At 44.5% G+C, this 17002-nt stretch overlaps 1 protein-coding gene across 4 annotated transcripts in view; it reads right to left on the bottom strand.

Moving 5' to 3' along the window:
* COBL (cordon-bleu WH2 repeat protein) overlaps positions 1-17002 on the bottom strand; it is a 208826-nt gene that overhangs the window by 123369 nt on the left and 68455 nt on the right. For all 4 annotated transcript variants that reach the window (XM_011947522.1, XM_011947523.1, XM_011947524.1 and 1 more), the window contains exon 5: positions 4215-4388. In XM_011947522.1, coding sequence (XP_011802912.1) covers positions 4215-4388 — 174 coding nt within the window. The remainder of the gene's footprint in view (positions 1-4214; positions 4389-17002) is intronic.

The following is a 17002-nucleotide window of genomic DNA, read 5'->3' as shown; positions in this document are numbered from 1 at the left end:
ATGGTCTTGATCTCCTGACCTCGTGATCCACCCGTCTCGGCCTCCCAAAGTGCTGGGATTACAGGCTTGAGCCACCGCGCCCGGCCAGGATGCTGGTATTGTTTAACAGAATGAGTCTGTTGCAGGGCCTTGGTGATTTTTTAATTGTACATTTGGTATTTGCAGCAATAGCAAATTTGATTTTTAAATATAATCTGCTACTTGGTTAATACAGAACTCTGGCTGGGGCCATGGACCCTTCACTCCCTCTGCCCAGCCCTCCCTGCTTTAGGCATCCTGGCTACTTCTGTCCCCCACTGCACTGTGGCCAGCTCTCATCTCCCACCTTTATGCAGAGCACACACCTAAGGACACAAGGCATAGAGAAGGGTGATCTCATCCAAGCTCCCATTTCTAGTGCTGGTCAAGCTGGGATCAGAACCCAGGCAAGTGCCATGAGATGTATGTCTGACCACTACAGTGATCACTGGCCAGTGCTGTTCTTAATGTTCCCATTTTACAGAGGAAACTGAGGACTGGAGATGAGCAGAGGGATGCCCACCCAGGCATCTGTGCTGACAGCCCCTACTCACAAATCTTAATCCTGGCCTAAGAGCAGAACAAGTGAGGAAACCATGAGCAAAAAAGAGAAAAACAAACTCTCCTTCAGGATGGGTTGCTAAAGACTTGGTATGTTAGTCTGTGTTGCTCTAAAGAAACACCTGAGACTGGGTAATTTACAAAGAAAAAGGGTTTAATTGGCTCATGGTTCCACAGACTACAGGAAGCATGGCACCAGCATCTGCTTGGCTTCTGGTGAGGCCTCAGGAAGCTTTTACTCATGGTGAAAGGCAAAGGCGGATCAGGCAGGTCACATAGTGACAGAGGGAGCAGGGTCGGTGGGGCTGCCACACACTTTTAAACAAGATCGCAGGTAAACTACCAGAGTGAGAACTCACTCATCCCCATGGGAACGACACCAAGCCATTCATGAGGGATCCATCTCCATGACCCAAACCACCTTCCACCAGGCCCCACCTCCAACTGGGATCACATTTCAACATGAGATTTGGAGAGGACAAACATCCAAACCATATCACACAGTATAGGAAAGTGGTTCTAACCCAAATGCAAGAGCAGCGAGCAAGAATTCCAGCAGCTGCCTAGGGTCCGGGACAAAGGGAGAGTTCACCCTCTGTACATGGCATGATGGTGAGAGGACAGTGTGGGCCCCAGATGAAGCAGGAAGAAAATCCTGTGCAGAACAGACAATTCCTCTGTCCTCCCGGATGAGGGTTCCCTGGGTCCCGGTGAGAAGGAATGAGGACTACTGATGAGTTTTAACACATAACTTTAGGCCTGAGCTAACTTCATGGAAAACTGCATATAATTATTATTCTACAGTATAGATGGACTCATTTTCAGGTAACTTTCCTACTGAAGAATCTCTTAGCAGATCTGTTGCCTTTGAGTAGTTAAAATTCAGAGCCAGCAGCTGAGCGAGGTAGTTTGCTATGGAGGGGTGGTTCTTAAAGTGGGATTTGCCAAAGTGGCAGCACTTAAGATACAAATGTTCAGGACCCATCCAGACCTACTGAATTAGCACTCAGGTGGGGCCCAGAAAAATGTGTTTTAACAAGCCCTTTGGGTGAACTGATGCCCGCTCAAGTCTGAGAAATCCTGAGAGCATAAGGTGCCTTAATGTGTACAATCAATCATTCTGGTCTGAAGTTTCCACATAATAAAAGCTGCGTTCACAGTACTGTGGGAAGAGCCATGGGGTCTGAGGAGAGCATTCGGTCACCTCCAGGCTCTAAAACTTCTGGGAAAACCTCTTCAAAATTAGAAATAATAAACACACATGATCAAATTATGAATGCATAAGCAGGTGACAAATACTAACATAATGATTATAATTTTTAGAAACTTTTCAAATGAACTGGAGGATGGCTAAAATTATCCCACCATTAGAGCCTGAAGAAGCAAATACTGAATTTTTTAAACTAGTTGATACAAAATAATATTTTAAAATATACAAATGTAGGCATTCTCGTTTTCTTACAAACTAGTTATGTCCCTGAAAATGAACCTTTCCTCCTTGTTCAGGACACTGGTGTTAGTAACAGTTGCATATAAATAAGGCTTCCCAAACAAACATCTTATCTTTATATGGAAGGAAGTTCATGAAGAAGGAATTGACGTTCTTCCCTAACAACAACGACAATACATTTTTGGGTTCCTTTCCCAGAAATTAGTAAATAACAAAATACCTTTCAGTTTAAAAAAGCATGTTCAGAGCAAGTGCTTAAATCTAATCCATATGCCACTCATGTGCTTAAAAAGGAAGATGGTTTCCATGAGCCAATTTCTCCACGCATTCTGTGCCAAATAAAACAGATTTCAGCAAAAAGCTTTTACTGCCTCAGAGGAAACTCTGTTCATTCTACAGGGTATAAAGTACTATTTATTTTTCATTCAGAATTCCCAATTCTCTACTTACTGCACATTTTCCCACTCAAGCAGACTTTATCCACTGTGGGTAAGCACATTAAATGCAGAAAAATACAACATCTTTTCTGGGTGGAAGAAATTTTTAAAATGCTGGTACAGTTCAGCATCTACATTTTATCACATTAAGAAAATATAGTTCTTATTAAAAGAAAAAAGCTGACATAATATTGATCCTGGAAGTCATACTTTTTATTACTGCTAAAGAAATACCTATCCTAAGCCAAAGCAAAAAGACATTCCCAGGGGCATGTAGCTGGGAAAGGCCAATGCTATCAATATGGTCTGCATGTTATAAAAAAGTTCAGAATCTACATCCAAGCAAATTAATGAGACACACTATAGATAATCAGAAGAAACAGCTTTGTGCTTTCCATTTGCATCATCTTATCACGGATGCGTACAACAAAAAGGTACCATTTGTGCCTAAATTTCTTTTAGGAAAACATAGCTAATATATCATGAAGAATTCAAAATAAGTCAGTCACATTAGAATATATATATATTCTATATTTTATATAGAATACATTTATTTTATATAAAATATATATATATATAGAGAGAGAGAGACGGAGTTTTGCTCTTGTTGCACAGGCTAGAGTGCAGTGGCATGATCTCGGCTCGCTGCAACCTCTGCCTCCTGGGTTCAAGTGATTCTCCTGCCTCAGCCTTTTGACTAGTTAGGACTACAGGCGTGCACCACCATGCCCGGCTAATTTTGTATTTTCAGTAGAGACGGGGTTTCACCATGTTGGCCATGGTTGGTCTTGAACTCCTGACCTCAGGTGATCCTCCTGCCTCAGCCTCCCAAAGTGCTGGGATTATACAGGCATGAGCTACTGCTCCCAGCCTAGAAAATATTTAAGAGACACAAAAACAAAAATATTTTCTTCGAAAATGTGTTGCACTACAGGCTTTTCAGATAGGTTTTTAGGGATATGAAGGATTAAGGATGGGAGCAAGATGGTCTCTGAGACCCAGGGATAAATAACACCCATGAAGGAACAGAGATGGATGACCAGAGGACTGACTTGCAAAAATAGACGGACAGATGGACATACCTGGACAGACCGACAAGCAGGCTGATAAGGAAATTACATGACATGTCAGGACCCTGCCCTTTCGTTTCTGCTGCTATGACTTTTAATCAAGATCCAGGGGCCAAGCCTCACATTCAGGAGGCACAGACAGTTTTTAGGATATTTTGAGAGCAAATGAGCAAAAAGGGGCCTTAAACCTAAAGACTAGCAGGAGTGTGACACTCTCTATGCAACTGGGCTAGACCACATGACACAAGCGGCAAGAATTAGGAAATAAAGTCCTGCCACAGAATGAATGGACTCTGAATGTGCTTTCTGTAAATGTTGGCATTTGTGGCATACTGCCTCCACAGGAAGCTGGGATGCAGTCAGTCAGAAACATCTCAGCCCAGGGAAGAAGACTGCATCCTTATCTTTACACCTGCACGGTGGATCTGACATCTTAGGGTGTGTGGGGAGCAGGACTGGGCTGCTAGGTGCATCCTGACTGCCTTGGGGAACTCAGCTTCTCCGAGTTAAAAACACGAGCCCTTCCTGGCATCTTGCCTTTACTTCTAAATAAAGCTTAAATATTTGCCCTCAACACTCCAGTCACTACAGCCACAAACATGAAGGATTACAGCTTTGGAAGAATCAACTGTGTCATTGAAAAGATGCTTTGGTTGCTAGAACGGCCCACTGCCCTACCTTTTCCGATGCCTTGTCTTGCACAGGTGGACCTGAACCTGGAGGAGGAGGGGCTCGGCGCTTCTTCATCTCCGACTTCACGGACACCCCTGAGATGCTGCCCAGCGAGAGGGATGGACCCAGCGTAAGGGAACGTGAGTGCATGGATGGGGAGTTGGGTGTCGTTAAACAGCCCTGTTGGGGAAGAGACAAACAGAAAACCAAATCAGTGTGAGATGACTTCTCCCTGTATGAATGCTCATATGTGAAGACAAAGTTCCAATCCGTCCACCTGAGCTTGCACGGCAGCTGTCTCTGCGGTCAGCTTGAAAGGCTTTAGCAAGCCCCACCTGTAGCTTTCCAGGGAAAGCTGGAGAAGATGCTGCAGAACAGACTCATGCTATGAGGCTCACTTTCTTAATCATGAAGGCGATGGCAGACTCTTTAGGCCACTAAGAGAACACTTAGCAGCCAGAATCATTTACACTTCTTGACCAACCTGCAGGTGTGAACTGGCCTCCTTAAAACTTTAACCTGTTGTCAGAATGAGCTCTTAGACACTGAAAAGAGGAAGGAACTGATCAAGAAATACATCTCCATGGGGAAGACACCAACAATCTTGGTCATCTTGGGAAGTACTCCACTTGTTGCCAGGAGGGGGCTTATGTTTCTTCTAATTTTCAGAAGTTAGGAAAACTGACAATGTGGTATAAGCAATATGCTATGAAGACTGTCTAGAACCATCAGTACAGTACTTAGTGACGGATACCTAATAAGCTGAAAGAAATACAAACCAACACACTAATTAACTGCTCTCAAGGGGCAATTTCTATACCAGGGGGAGCAGGCTATAGGACACACAAACTTTTTGAATCTTTTTTCTCCCTAAGGTCTGTTAATAGAATCATGTAAGTGCTAGTGCAGAAAGAGCATCTGGGGAACCAGCAGAGCCAGCACTCTAACTTCAAATTGAAAACAAGATGGTATCATGCTGTGTCCTGGTGCTTCTTCTCTCCTAGCCATGACAGCTCTTTCACAGCCCCTGTTACCATGGACACAGTCAACACTGAGAGCCAATGCAGTAAAGGGTTAAGCCCACAGACCTTGGAGACACTGCCTGGGTTTGATTCCTTCTTTTTACCTTAGATGAGGTTTTTTTGGTGTGTGTGTAAGATACAAATCTTGGGCAAATTTTTAATTTCTCCCTACCCCAGTTTATCTCCTGTAAAACTGGGGTAAATAATAGTTCCTGCATTACAAAGCTATCATGTGAATCAAATGAGTGACTGGATGTAAAAGAGTTTGAAAGAGTTCTTGGCACATTGGCTGGGTGTGGTGATGCACACCTATAGTACCAGCGACTTGGGAGGTTAAGGTGGGAGGATCTCTTGAGCCTGAGTTTGAGGCTGTAGTGAGCCATGCTGGTGTCACTGGAAGACAGAGTGAGATCCCACTTCTTAAAAAAAAAAAAAAAAAAGAGTTCTTGGTACAAAGTAAGTGCCCAATAAGTGTTAGCTATTATGATTATTATACTTGCTTGTTTGTATCTTTCTCTCCCATTAAGATGTGAACTCAATGAACACACTAATTATCACTCATTTTTACTGAAAACTGTATGTAATTCCAGCTCCAAACAGTTCCTAGTAGGTGGAGGGCCCTTCAGTCAACCTTCCTGAGAATGAATGAAAAGACAGATGACCCTCTGGGTCACTATGATTTCATGTTTTACATAATAAGCCTGTGGGTAAGATTTCATTTGAACAACTGGTTCTCTATATTTAAAATGAAGATATAAAGGAAATCCATCATATTAAACAATGGCCCAGTATTATTTGTACTCAGATGCAAACGCTGTTGCTCTGCCAGTTATACGATCATTTGTTTTCCTGAAAAAAATCTGAATCACAGATTTTCTTGTGCTTAAATATTAAAGCCAAAGGACAAAACACTCCATGAAAGCTGCTTTTCATGCCATTAGTGCTTCCCTGCAGACACTGAACATCATTGATGCCCCATGCTTTGGCCATCAGGTACAGAGTTTCCATAGGAAACAGGTGAGGGTGGTATAACAGAAAAGAAACTAACACCCAGAAAACTCATCAATGCCTATTTAGGCTCCCACAGAAAAATGTAAGTTGCTCCCTTGAGTCCTTGAGTTCTGCAGCCATCATAGTCATTACTAAGCAAATAAGCCACGCAAAATAAACTCTGCCTTACATCCCCCTCCATGGCAACAGTGAGGACTCAGGGAGACGCAACTCAGATCTACTTAACCCTGCAGGATCTAGAAGACTAAATGAAGCACAGTAAGCAAACCAGAGAAGGGATTTTGCTATTCACAGTTCTGGAGCTGGAAAGGTGTTTTGCTGGATGACTGGTTTGTGCAAATGCCCCCAGATTCAGGAGGATTGCAAACCCCATCTTTCTTCATCAGTAGTCACTTAGCATATGGCCAGAGCATGGACAATGGGACCTTCCACATTGTTGTGTTTCCTCATCCACAACGTCTCTGCTGACAGTGACTGCACATGCACACACTCAGGCACATGTGCACACACTCTCACATGCACACTCACAGACGTGCACTCACACGTGAACGCACGTTTTGGAGGATGCTTAAAGCTGTGGTAGTCGATGAAGAACTACACACCTCCACCCATGCCACCTGCTATCTCTAAAGCATACATGCCCCATCTGGCATCCCAGAAACACAATGTCCATGGTAGTGCATTCCACAACTACATATCTAATTGCTTGTCTTCACTCCACCCTGTCTAGACATGGAACTCCCAGTTCCTCTTGTCCTTGGTCCTCACCACAACTATGCCTGCCTGACTGATCACTCAACACTGCTGTGAATCCACCTCTGTCCTGTAAATGCCCTGAGCACTTAAGGAAGGTCTGTGCAGAATAATCCCTTAAAAGAACTTTACAGCCCCCTCCCATTTCACATTGATTTCAGGTTTTAATTCGTAACTTTTTTTTGCTCTCATAAGCATCCTGGACATTTTGGATTATCTACTTTTTAAGGTAACGAATGGGAATAGACCCCATATAGTAGGTACATCCCCATCTTTAAAATGGGGAAAATTCCATTTCCTTCAAAGTTATTACAAGCATTAAATGAGGTAATTTAGATAAAGCACATTAGAAGTGTCCTATATATGTGGTTTCCTTCTTCTCTGGTATCTATTTTGAATGACAATGACCTCATGAGGGCCACAGTGAGATGACCTTGAATGGTGGAAAGTCAGAAGGCGAAACTGCACCCCATCCCAAGTCCTCCTAGAAGTTCTGGCGTTGATTGTCTTCACACAATGGGCTCCTCATGATGCCATCATCTGAGACTCTGGAACTTAACTGAATTTCAATACAACAGGTGATTTTTCTCCCCTAATTTGTTCTACACAATTAACAAATGTCTCTTCCCACCTCCCGCAACACTCCTAAGGAGGTCGATTGCAGGGTCCAATGGTCCTGAGCCACCAGACCCGCTCCTCAGTTCTGCTACTCAACAGTGTCTTCCCTTTAACCCAAGGGAAGACAAAAACTTTGTGCTGTCCAGAGAATACCCGTGTTTCATTTCTATCTTCCTTCTTTCCCTACTTTTGGAATTTGTGCACAGAATTTAGAAAACAATCCACAGAATAATATGGGAGGAAAACATTGTGAAGTATTGAATCCTTTAAAGTCCTGACTCATATCAACAGGAAGTGAAAGGGAAAACCAAGAGCTTAATGTATGCAGTCTGGAGTCAAAACGCTTGGCCCCCACTATTATCCCAGTTTCCTTGGTTGTCTCCTGCTACAAAGTGGCAAAGTTCATGAGGGACAGGCCACTGCTTGCCTGCAAGAGAGGTTTGGTTTCCTGTCCAAGCTTGTCAATATATACATGTTTTTAATATCAAGTTATTTTTTTGTAGGGAAGTGAGTCATAGCTCTCACCAAAGGCTGGCACCAAAATCCACAGATTTTGGCAGTCATGATCTTATCAAATTTTCTCAGGAGTTGCAAGTGCAACCAGATAAATCATTAAGAAAAAGCAATGAATAACAGAGAAAAGAAAACTAAGCAAATAGAACCTTCTGTCTCAGGCTTCATGGGACCTTGGTTGGTGGGATTTAAACTTCCTCCAGGCCAGCTGCTGTCATTCGATGGACAGTCAAATTCCACTGCATCCACCAAAGACAATGCAAAACTCTCTGTGTCCATGTCATCACACCACTGATAGCCAATTAACTCATCACATTCAGTATAAAATATCAGTGATTTGACCCTCATATGCACATCTGGGGAGAGAGGACAGGAAGAAGAGGAAACGAACCATTTCCAGATCTGAGTGTCGGCTCAAAATAAAACCAGTATCATCTGCAGCAAGTATATTTGACATGGGTCCTAATTTTAAATTTACACACACACACACACACACACACGCACACACATTTATGTATGCATGGTTGTGTTTGCGCGTATATATATGTACATATTTGATTGCTTCTGTTTAAAATGTACTCGTCTCAGCAAAGCTTATTTTCCTTTTATTTGACTTTTATTGTGACCACAAAATACTATTCCACTGACAGGGACAAGGAGCTATGCAGAGCTAGCACTGGGCAGTAGGGGCATGGCCCCAACAGCACAAGGGCCCCATAGAACCTGATAGGGCCCTGAGAATGCAGGTTGTCCCTGGAATACTTTTAGGGGTCACAAGTACCACAGAAAACACGTTGTCTCCCTCGCTCATTGACTTATAATTGATCAGTGATCAGTACCAGACAGGAAGCTGAGCATGTTCAAGGTAAACATTCCTATTTCGAGTCAGTACAAACTGCCATGGTTCATTTCCCTTTGCCAAAATTCTCGAAGAGATCCTCACAGAGCTGCCTCACAAGCACACCCACATCACACAGCCTAAGATGGACCAATCTGTTCATACAACAAAAAGGGGCTTGATGGACTTCAGTCCCTTACTGTACTGCGCAATACACTTCCAGGGACAAACAGGAGACGCTGTACCTGAAATCTTTCTGTTTAAATTGATTTTTTTTTTAAAGAGATGAATAGTCATTTTGTTTCCATTTCTCAAAGGTGTCTATCCTACAAATACAATTATATCTTGACTCATTTAATCAAGTCTACCAAAAGTCTAATTAGATCTTTTGACATGGCTATTGAGGAATTCAGGTGTTGATTTCTGTGTCAAGGTTAAGGGATATCTTTTGGCTACAATAAGTATACTCTGAGCTGGCAATCAGCAATCCTCTCAGCAGAGGCTCTTCTAAATGGGATCAGATCCTCTTAGAATGGCATGATGTTTGTTGTTTTGATGGTGAGAAAAACTGAGGCCCGGGAGACTGATGGAGCTTCTCAGGATGGCTCAGTTCCTTAGTAACAGAATCAACTAGAAAGATGAAACTAGAAATACGTTCCTGTTGCTGCCTGCAGCCTCCTCTCCTTAGACGATGCTGCCCCCTTTTGAAAGGCTTTACAACTTTTTTTTTTTTTTTTAATGCTTTGTTACAGAATCAAGTGGGAGGGAAGATTCAGCTCAGAACCTGTTATCCACATTGGCTTTTCTTCGGATACAGGTGTCAACAGGACTCAAGGCAGAACAATGCGACATAAACCAGATGAGGCGAATGGACAGTCCCTGGGGTCTGTTGGGCAGAGCAGCTCAGGTCTGTCAAAGTTCCTAGCAAGGTGAGAATGGGGAGAATGCTGCTTCTCATCTGTGGTGGCTGGCACAGTCCTGGGTAAGGACAAGGCCAACTTTCCTTCCAAAGAGGGTGTTCTCTGTCTCTGCATTTCCTTATCCTCAGGGCACAGCCTTCCTGACAGACACTCCTTAAGCTGAATCCCTGAGCTAAATCCCGAGCTATCTTCTGGCATCCTGGAAATCCTGCACTGATTCCGAGGAAGTGGCAAACCAAGAACCATGAAGCATGCCAGCTTCATGTGAACTAATCACCAGGAATGGGCAGGAAAATGGAACTTAGGAATCTCTTTTCTACAGGGTGAGGTGAGTAGAAAACGATTGCTCTTTTTTGGCCAAGTTTCCCCATGGAATGCCTGGGGGATGGCATTTTAAGTATTCAGAAGAAGAAAAGTGGCAGAAGCTACTTGGTCTGGATGCACATTTCAGCCAACAAAATACTGTGCCACGTAAGCTCTCTGATAATTTCTTCGCTGGCAAGACATTTTCTTAAAATGAGCAAACAAAGAGTATTCAACTGGTATTTGATTTTTTTTTTTGAGACAGAGTCTTACTCTGTCACCCAGGCTGGAGTGCAATGGTGTGGTCTTGGCTCACTGCAACCTCTGCCTTCCCGGTTCAAGGGATTCTCCTGCCTCAGCCTCCTGAGTAACTGGGATTACAGGAGCATGCCACCACACCCAACTAATTTTTTATTTTTACTAGAGACAGGGTTTTGTCATCTTGGCCAGGCTGGTCTCGAACTCCTGACCTCAAGTGATCCACCTGCCTCGGCCTCCCAAAGTGCTGGGATTACAGGCATGAGCTACCGCGCCGGACCTGATTTTATTTTCTCTTAACAAAACTGGAAGATACGATTGAAGGTGAGCTATCAGACAGTATTTCAGTCTTATGAAGCAGGACCATCTGTGAGGCATCTGAATGTTTACAATGCTTAATAATGACAATTTCAGAAAGGCAGAGGTTTCTGAAAAGCTTGTAAATTAAAAGGAAATGAGCCCTGGGGTGCTTCAAAGATGGATGACATGTGATGTGTGTCCTCAGGCAGGCAGGATCTTGTGACAGTGGCCACAGCAGACCACAGAAGCTCATCTCCAGCCAAGCCAGGGGGAGGGAGCAGATGCAGGGCATGGTGCAAACTTCATCAGGGCAGGTGGAGGAGGAAAAGTAAGAGGAAGGGCATCCAAGGGGAAAGATAAGGCAAGAGAAGGTTATGAAAGGTTAAGTCATGATGTGCATCGTAGTGACTGACCAGAATTACAAGGCAAGGAGTGGGGGCTTGGCAGCAGCAGAGAAGAGCATCAGGGAAAGGATGTTCACAGGGCATGCCTCAATCTGCATGCGTGTGTGTGTGAGTATGTGTGGTGACTGCTTGTGGTCAGATTTCAGCTGAGGCAAACTCAATTAGGTACAGTTTCAGGGAAAAATGAGCTTCCAATTTATATAAATAATACAATCCTATGAAAAAGGGAAGGTTTTTCCCTCTCAAATGTGCATGTAAAATTTCCCATAATTTATGTGGTGACACATTTTGAATAACTGACTTATAAGTTCAGTTTTCTATACTTCATCAAGAGTGATACTTTATGTGTAGCCCTCCTCTAGATTAATGGATTTCTCCAAATGAAACCAAGTATTTCATTTTAAGTGGGCGTTTTGTTAAAGAGCATTTTAATAATACTATGGACTAGACCAGGAAAGGAATGAGAAACTCGGCTGTAGACGTGCATGGGGCAGGTCTGGGTGCCGACTGAAAGGGTACCACTAAAGGATACGGAAACAAAACAAAAAAGGGAACAATTCCTGTGCAGTAAATAGGATTGTTTCTAAAACGTGCACCAAATCAGGAAGGCTTCCCTGTAACTTCAGGTCACTGAGTCATGAGGTGGAGGAAATAAGCTGATCAGATTTCCCCCTTGGCAAAAATTTCTTTTCAAGAAAAGTAGGATTTATTTTTTAAGAAGCAGGAAAAGTAGCTGCGTGGTTCCAGAGCCTCTCTTCTCGGGGAGTAGACTAATTCTCTGATGCACTGTTTATAATGATGCCCTCTCTAATCTGCTAAGGGACTTACCACTCATCACTACCTGCATGTAGCATGCTGTAGAAGAGGGTTCAGAGGGTGACCACATAATTTATTATTCAAATTAGAACTAGTTTTCAAGTGATCTAAAGGAAGCCTAATGGAAAAGAACGCAGTGACATCAGCATTGTTGGGACTGTCCCAGGCTAGCAGAAGTGTGGTCTCTCCACCTGGGTAGCATATGAGCTGACACCTGACAGGTGCAAAGAGAACAACTCAGCTGGTTAGGGAGGAAATCTGAACTCCAGGCTCAGAAAATGGTGACAGATTCGTGTGCAGGCATGTATTTTACACATATTAACCCACTTGACCCTCATACCAGCTCTATGAGGAAGGAAATTATATGATCCTCTTTTCACAGCTAAGGAAACTCAGGTACAGTGAGTGAGTGGTTGCCCAAGGTCACACACTAGGAAGTGGTGGAGCCAGACAGGCTGGCTCTGGGGTAAAGGTTCGCAAACTCAGTTGCATGGAATTCCCTGGAGTATTAATGATGTGCACACCCAGGCTGCACCCCAATCCAAGCATATCCGAAACCCTGGAGCCGGACCAGGCACTGGCTGTTTTCCTTTTTTAAATTATGATAACAAAATGTGTGTAATAACATAAAATTAACTATGTTAGCCATTTGAAGGCATACAATCCCTGGTGTTAAGTACACTGACACTCATCCAGACATCACCACTATCTATTTCAGAATGTTTTCATCATCCCAAAAGGAGACCTTGTACCCATTAGGCAGACACTCCCCAATCTCCTTTCCCACCCCAGTCCCGGACAAACCCCAGTTTGCTTTTGGACTCTATGGATTTACCTGTTCCAAATGTTTCATATAAATGAAATCAAACAACATATGATCTTTGTGTTTGGCTTCTTTCACTTAGCACAATGTTTTCAAGGTTTGCTCACAATGCAGCATGTATCAGTATTTCATTCCTTGTTAAGGCTGAATGTTTGGATGTATATACCACATTCTTATCCACTCATCTATTCATGAGCATTAGTGTTGTTTCTACTTTTTGGCTACTGTGGACAGAGCTGCTATAAGCATTTGTGTACTGTTTTACTTGTTTTTAACTTGTTTTGGATTTTTTTTCCTTTTTTTTTTTCTGAGACAGAATCTCGCTCTTGTCGCCCAGGCTGGAGTGCAGTGGTGCAATCTCAGCTCACTGCAACCTCTGCCTCCCAGGTTCAAGCGATTCTCCTGCCTCAGCCTCCTGAGTAGCTGGGATTACAGGCGTCCACCACTATGCCCGACTAATTTTTTGTATATTTAGTAGAGACAGGGTTTTACCATGTTGGCCAGGCTGGTCTTGAACTCTTGACTTCAAATGATCAGCCTGCCTCAGCCTCCCAAAGTGCTGGGATTACAGGTGTGAGCCACCGTGCCCAGCCTGTTTTTAATTCTTTTGGGTATATTCCTAGCAGCAGAATTGTGGCTCATAAGTTATTCCTTTTTTTTTTTTTTTTTTTGAGATGGAGTGTCGCTCTTGTCGTCCAGGCTGGAGTGCAGTGGCGCAAACTCAGCTCACTGTAACCTCTACCTCCTGGGTTCGAGCTTTTCCTGCCTCAGCCTCCTGAGTAGCCAGGATTACAGGCACCCGCCACCACGCCCAGCTAATTATTGTACTTTTAGTAGAGATGGGGTTTCGCCATGTTGGCTGGTCTCAAACTCCTGACCTCAGGTGATCCATCCACCTCGGCCTCCCAAAGTGCTGGGATAACAGGATTGAGCCACTGCACCCGGCCTGTTATTCCAATGTTTAACCTACTGAGGAACAGCCAAAATGTTTTCCACAGTGGCTGTACCATTTTACTTTCTCATCAGCAATGAACAAGGGTTTCAGTTTATTCATGTCCTGATCAACATTTGTTTTCCTTTTGTTTGAACAGCCGTCTTTCGTGTGTGTGAAGCAGTGTCTCCCTATGGTTTTGAACTGTACTTCCCCTACTACTAATGACGTGGAGGCATCTTTCCGTGTGTTTGCTCCCATTAGGCATCTGTGTCTGGGAGTCAAGATTGGGCCCCACTGCTCTTACCTTTGCTCCTGACTATCACAGCACACTGCCCAGGCTGGAGGTGGCTCACTTTTATTCTCTCTTAAGGAACAGTGCCTTAGAGCATCAGCCATCATATTACTGGTCCCAAGCCCCATGATTTCATATGCATGGGCTTCACATGCAAGGTGCCAGCCTCTGTAAGCAGCATCTGTGCAAGAGCTGCAATGCCATCCTTGTGTCTTCTTCAAAAAGTGTATCAGAGAAGGAATAATCACATTTTTTCCAGGTGAAACTGAATGGCTTTTGTCTGTTTAAATCACTCACAAATTTCGGTACTCTATTGTTAATTAACAAATAATTAATCAGCCCCTCCTTGGGGCTCCCCTGCCATCTCCTTTTAGAATTCATGCAAAGCATAACAGCTGGTCAAGTGCACATCCCCATGACTGCAGGGAAGGGCTGCCAAGCATACGCATCTCAAGGTCACCCATGAAGTTCACCTTCAAAGCAACTGGCTGTTTCCTTGAGGTTCTCCTGGTAATCTTGTCATTTAGCCACAGTCCTTTCCTATTTTCTGGCATGACCTGTGGGACTCAGATTCTATAGCTCTTCTGCCATGCCCCGCTCTGTTCTCCCATTAAGATATTATCTCTTGTTGGAAATAAAAAGAGGGGACAGAGGAAGGCGACTGCCGTGAAGCCGCTAGTGCAGGAATGCGGGGTGGGGAGGAGGGCAATAGCCTAGATTTCTGGGAAGCGGGGAGAGTTAGAAAGAAGGTCTGGTGAAGAGCTGTGCATTTTCTCATGTAAAGGCAGGTGGTGCAGAGCAGGAGTCGTGAGGGATACAGGGTATTCCCTCACTTCTTTCCAACTCAAGGTGAGCAGGTCAGAGCAGTCAGGAGGAAAACCCAAGAGCTACAAAAGTTACCTAATAGGAGGGCTGTGGTCCACTGGGAAGTTGGAGAGCAGATATGGCTGCTGATCCCCTGGCAGCCCCAGGAGGGGTGTGACACTCTCAGTTCCCCACCTTGGGCATGGTGATGGGGAGCCAGCAGGGGGCTCCTCATTAACCGGCAGGAAGTGTTCTACAGACCAGGGTCCCTGCACAGGGACAGGAGAAGGCACTGCAGAGGGGAGGGGAATGGCTTGCCTCTCAGAGTCCAGTCAGAACTCTGCAGCCCTGGGGCAGCTGTGACCTCCAGGCTGTGTCAGTCCTGCACTTGCAGGTGGCTGGGTATGGCCTCCCCTCTCTAGAGAACAGTTGGGAGCCAGCACGCTGAGAACCTGCCCATGGCCATCCACTAAGCCCTTCCTTGTCCTGGCTCACAAAAAGGTCCCTCAGCCTTACATGGGTCACATTTGTTAGAAACGCTTGCTCCTCGCTGCCATAAAGATATAGCACTTGAACATAAATTTAATTTCCTCAGCAAGGTCATTTTTACTTTCTGCAGAAAGGGTATACTCGCCAGCAGTTTTGCCATGAGAGGACACCAAACAAAGGAGACAGGGTCATTTATAACCTGATGCATCCACGTTGCTGCTGTGTCCGGTTTCCATTGGCTGGAACAGGACCTCACATGCTGTATTTGTCCTGTTTGGCTAGCAACTTAGAACTTTTTAAAAGAGGCAAAGGCAGAGAACAAAGTAAGGAGGAAGTAACTTGTGGAATGCTGAGAAAGGTAAAAACACCTTCAAATAAGGAAGAGGAACAGGCTATGACCTAATGCCCGCTTGGGTTACTATAAGCATGCCAGGGCAAATACTTAGGCTAAATCGTGGGAGCTAAGAGCTAATAACATAAAGGACATTGATTTCTTTTTTCTTTTTTCTTTTTTTTTTTTTTGAGACAGAGTCTCACCCTGTCACCCAGGCTGGAGTGCAGTGGCGTGCTCTCGGCTCACTGCAAGCCCTGCCTCTTGGGTTCACATCATTTTCCTGCTTCAGCCTCCTGAGTAGTTGGGGCTACAGGTGCCTGCCACCACGCCCGGCTAAGTTTTTTGCATTTTTATTTTATTTTTAGTAGAGATGGGGTTTTACTGTGTTAGCCAGGATGGTCTCAATCTCCTGACTTCGTGATCTACCCGCCTCGGCCTCCCAAAGTGCTGGGATTACAGGCGTGAGCCACCGTGCCCGGCCACATTGATTTCTTTATTACGGCTAGCAGATATTTAAGAATGTTAGCACAGGTCTTAGAATAAATTTTGCTTCTAAGAGAAGTTATGATTTATTCTTAATTAGACGGAGAGGAGAGTCTCTTTGAAGAGGAACCTCTATTTTACTGTTTACAGGGCAGGTGGGAGGCAGCCGGAGTGACTGGGGGCGGGGTGCTACAAAGGGAAGCCGAACCATTTCCCCTCATCTTCCCTCGCTTTGTCTTCTTCTCATAGCTCACGCTCCACCTCAGCTCCTGTTAGATTCTATTTTGGTTGGTTTCTAAGGTACAACTCTACTGGCTTTTAAGCAAAACTATACGTGCTATTCAATGTCTCCCTCTCCTCAAGTTGCAGGTACCCCTCAACGGCCCACTGGGTCCTGTTGCCCTCCATCTTTTCTCTGACACTGCAGCTTCCAAGGCCTTGGCCCATGGATGCTGTCCATGCCGCTAAGGTCTTATCCTGGCCCCTCTCCTGCCTGGCTGCCCATAAACGCCCTTGACTTACTCCCACATTTTCCTGACTTGCTGTGGCTCACTCCTGAATTTCCTTAGCTCCCTTTCCTGGGAATCCTGCCAACTGGAAATGCATATCCCTCCACGACCATGGTTCTCGGCATTCTGGCCTCACCTGTCTGAGATCCACTCCCCTGAATACCCCTTTAGAGCCAGGTCAAGGTATGGGAAGGGAGGTGGGGTGCTGCCAGGGGGGGTGTAGCAGAGGCAAGCCAGGGCTGGCCATTCAGACACCCCCCGTGGAGAACCACTGCTCTAGGCATCCCCAACCCCTTTATCATTTACTCTGTGCATGTGTAAACATGCATACACATATATAACTTCACCCCACCACAAAAAAATCTCTTAT

This window comes from Colobus angolensis, unplaced genomic scaffold, assembly GCF_000951035.1.
Source record: "Colobus angolensis palliatus isolate OR3802 unplaced genomic scaffold, Cang.pa_1.0 Scaffold268, whole genome shotgun sequence".
NCBI lineage: Eukaryota > Metazoa > Chordata > Mammalia > Primates > Cercopithecidae > Colobus > Colobus angolensis.
This window is presented reverse-complemented; position numbering and strand designations above follow the sequence as displayed.